The sequence below is a fragment of the Orycteropus afer genome, unplaced genomic scaffold (assembly GCF_000298275.1).
Source record: "Orycteropus afer afer isolate SDZICR_OR568_19922 unplaced genomic scaffold, OryAfe1.0 scaffold00014, whole genome shotgun sequence".
Taxonomy (NCBI): domain Eukaryota; kingdom Metazoa; phylum Chordata; class Mammalia; order Tubulidentata; family Orycteropodidae; genus Orycteropus; species Orycteropus afer.
The window spans coordinates 16,050,956-16,055,305 of record NW_006921601.1 but is presented as its reverse complement, the minus strand read 5'-3'; the positions used below and the strand labels follow the sequence as shown (position 1 = coordinate 16,055,305).

The window sequence follows — 4,350 nt, the reverse complement described above, 5'->3', positions numbered from 1 at the left end:
ATCCAAAGTAAATAAGCCTACAAGATTGTAAACAGGGAACCAGAGACATCAATTGACAAATGAAGACAACTACAAACCAAAAAGAGGGAAAAAAATTGGGTTGTTAACAGAACTTCTAGATGGTAGGGAAGTCAAGACAACTACAAGACAGAATGGACTGTTCCAAACTTGGGAAGAAAACCATAAATCACAGGGTAACCTCAAAGAAAAATAATAAACCTTCACATCAAAATAAAAAAGAGGACCAGCACAAATATTTAGCAAATACTAAAACAATAACAATAAAGGAAGTGGTAACACGATTCATAAACAAAATGAGCTCACCATAGAAAATTATGTGGAACAAAGAAATTGACACCACGAAAAAGCATATAACAAAAATGACAGCAACAAATTCACATTTGCCAATAACCTCTAAGATTTATAGAAAACTCCCAATGCCTCAACACCAAAGGGATTAACAATCCAATTAAAAAATGGGCAGAAGACATGAATAGATACTTCACCAAGGAGGATATTCAGGTGGCTAACTAATACATGAAGAGACGCCTATAGTCATTGGCCATCAGAGAGATCCAAATCAAAACAACAATGAGATAATCATCTCACCCCATCACTGATGGCAAGGTTCAACAAGACAGAAAATAACAGATGCTGGTGGGGATGTGGAGAGATTGGGACTCTCATACACTGCTGGTGGGACTATGAAGTGATACAACCACTGTGGAAAGCATATGGCGATTCCTTAGAAAGCTGCATTTGGAGACACCATTTGACCCAGCAATCCCATTACTAGGTATACATCCTAGAGAGATGAAAGCCAGGACAGGAACAGATATGTGCACACTCATGCTCATTGCAGCATTATTTACAATTGCCAAAAGATGGAAACAACCTATATGCCCTTCATTGGAAGAGTGGATGACCAAACTATTGTACATACACATAATGGAATGCTATGCAGCACTAAAGGAAAATGTAAAGTGTGCAAAACACTGCATAATATGGATGAACTTGGAGAACATTATGCTGAGTGAAATAAGTCAATCACAGAAGGACAAATATAGTATAAGTTTGTTGTTGTGGAGGGTCAAGGAAAGGTTTCTGTATGGAGGGAAACTTTCTTTGTTGGTTGCCAGGGGTGGTCGGTGAGGGGAGGAAACACTGCAAAAAAAAGAAAGCAAGCATTGACCCATGTCACTTTACTTTTGTGTATTTCACTGTACATAAATTATATTTCAATAAATTGCATTAAAGAAAACCAGAGATAGTCCTTTAATTTCATTCAACTGTTAAGTTTCTGAAGCATTCATTTCAGGAAGCTTTTGAATGGATAGTTTTGGCATTCCATTCTAACTGACCAGTACAAAGTACAGCCTGTTTCTCTTTTTGATCAGTTAAAACCAATGAACTTAAAATGAGGCTTTGTTGGCATTACTTTTACAAATAAATTAATCAATGATATTAAACTTTGGTATTGATATTGCTTCCACGTATTTGTGCATACTTTCATAGAAATATGTTTGTGCTGTGCTGCTTTGTAGCATTTAGGGATCTTTCACTTTTTAAATAATTTTCTTTTTTTTTTTTTTTTAACAGAAAGACTCAAATGGGACCAGTAGTATGCCAACTGAAAGTTCTCTTCTGCGAGAAATGGAAGTACAGAATGAGGAAGTGGCAGCTTTTTGTCAGTCAATTGCAAAGTAAGGAATTCTTTATAAATTACTGGATTTTTGTTAAGTAAATATTTGTTTAACCAGCATAGTGCTAATAATTCTGAAATTCTAAAAATGTTCATTATTTTCTTCCTGTGGCTACAACTTCAAGGCAGACAGTTAGTTGACATGTTAATACAGCTAACAGCATGTTATTACAAACCTGCATTCTAAGCTTTAGGTTTTTGAGTATGTAGAAGAAAAACAATATTGAGGTTAGATGGTTTTGGTGTATCTTTTTTCACCACAGTAAAAATTTTAAAAAAGGGAGAAATTTGAGATTAGATAATAGACTTTTATATTTTATTAACCAGTGCATGGAAAAATTTATATGTGGAGGGAAACTTTCTTTGTTGGTTGCCAGGGGTGGGAGGAGAAGGGAGGAAACACTGCTAAATAAGTAAGTAAGTAAGTAAAGTAAGTAAGTAAAAAAAAAAAAATTTAAGTTTACACTTTTGAGTTGTGATGTTACATTTAGAAAATGCTACTTTTGATTTGTTGTTGTTGTTCTGTGCTGTGGATTTGGACGTGACTCATAGAGACCCCTTCCTTGGGTTTCCGAGGCAGTATCACTATGGAAGTAGATTGCCCAACCGTCCTTCCAAGGAGTGGCTGGTGGGTTTGAACTGCCAGCCTTCTGGTTAGCAGTCATATGCCTTAGCACTAGCTACCACAGGGAGACTTAATTTTGCTATAAACTTACTTTCTTTTTATTTAAATGTTTTAATTGTGTTTTTGATGAGAGTTTATATAGCAAATTACCTTCCCATTTAACAATTTATATACAAACTATTCTCTGATAATTGGTTACAGCTTTCATAGTGTGTCAGCATTATCATTTCTGTCCTGTTTGTTTTGTTTCCATTGATCTAGCTTTCTTGCCCTTCCTTACCTTCTTATCTTTGCTTTTGGGTAATGGTGACAATTTAGTCGTATACAGTAGATTATTTAAGGGAGCATATTACTCATAGGTGATACTATTTATTTTATAAGCCAGTCTAGTATTTGGCTGAAAGATAACCTCCAGGAGTGGCTTCAGTTCCAAGTTTAAGGGCTACCTTAGAGTGATAGTCTCAGGAGATCTTTTAGTCTCCATTGATCCTGTAAGTATGTCCTATTTTAGGAATTTGAATTTTGTTCTACATTTTTCACTCACTTCTGTTTGGGACCTTCTGTTGTGTCCCTGGTCAGAATGGTCAGTAGTGGTAGATGATGCTCACCAAACTAGGATATAGAACATTATGAGTTATGTTGTTATTATTATTATTTTCCTAAGCCTTTTAACCCAGTAAACCAATCTTGCGAGGTGTTTGGATATGTCTAAGAAGTCTCCATAATTGTGCCTGCTTTTATGCTTTATTATATATATGAATATAATATGCAGCATATTCAAGTATGTATCTACATCCCTATGTTTATACATATCCCCACATACACCTATATATGCACACACATGTACTCACATCTGCCTTCCTATACACATATGTGCATGCATAAGTATCTATGTTGTTGTTGTTGTTGTTTGCCATCAAGTCAGACCCAACTCATAGTGACCCCTCCTTGGGTTTCCGAGGCAATATCACTGTGGAAGTAGATTGCCCCATCTTCCTCCCGAGGAGTGGCTGGTGGGTTTGAACCGCCAGCCTTCTGGTTAGCAGTCAAGTGCCTTAAGCACTATGCTACCAGAGCTCCTATGTATCTATGTAGCCATGTAAATATTTTTTGATTGTTACTACTGTTGTTGCAAAATTATATATATTACAGCATTTATAGAAATTGTCTCTTATTCTTGAATACTTTTTAGTGTCTTTATTTGCCTTGGTCCAGTTGTGCAGACTACCCATATTAGATATTATTCCCTTTTTCATCACCAAAAATAACAAGGGTCTATTATCTCTGAAGTGATTCTCCTTCCTTCCACCTTCCATCCCTGGTAATTGCTTTCTGTGTATAGGTCTATTCTTGAGTTATGATGTCGTATACTTACTGGCATTCAAAATACAGACCTACTGATATTTAAATGACATTTAAATTATTATAATAGTCAAGATTAGAAGAGTAAATATATTCTTTTCTGAAGAACTAGAAAAATGCATTTCTAAAATAGTCTGCCAATCTTACATGTATGTAAATATTCTTTATAGATGAAGAAACTAAAACTCAGATTAGTTTCCTAATTTCTTAAGATTTACTCATATAGTCAGCAACAGAGCAAGGTCTTCCTTCCTCTGGGTTCAGTGTGTTTTCTTTCCATTATATCACTGCGTGAGTCAGGACCTCTGTTATGAGTGCTAGAAACTCATTTTGAACAAGTCCAGGAATTCACATATTGTAAAAATTTCATCTCTCCTCCCTCCCTCCTTCATTTTCTTGTCCTTTCTCCCTTTAATATTTAGCTAGATTTTCTAGAGTAGCTAATATTTTATTGAAACTCTGCCTTCTATTATGTTACCTTTTAACCAGCATTTCTTTTCTTTAGAATACCTTGTTGTTGTTATGTTGTTAAGTGCCGTCGAGTCGTTTCCGACTCATAGCGACCCCATGCACAGCACAACGAAACACTGCCTGATCCCGCACCAGCCCCACAATCCCTGCTATACTCGAGCCCATCATCGCAGCCACTGTATCAATCCAT

At 36.0% G+C, this 4,350-nt stretch overlaps 1 protein-coding gene across 1 annotated transcript in view; it reads left to right on the top strand.

The window, feature by feature from the left end:
* The window catches only part of PIK3C2A (phosphatidylinositol-4-phosphate 3-kinase catalytic subunit type 2 alpha), a 107,593-nt gene that overhangs the window by 33,593 nt on the left and 69,650 nt on the right, over positions 1-4,350 (top strand). Inside the window, exon 2 of the mRNA XM_007955490.2 lies at positions 1,600-1,703. Within this exon, the coding sequence (XP_007953681.1) occupies positions 1,600-1,703 (104 nt within the window). The remainder of the gene's footprint in view (positions 1-1,599; positions 1,704-4,350) is intronic.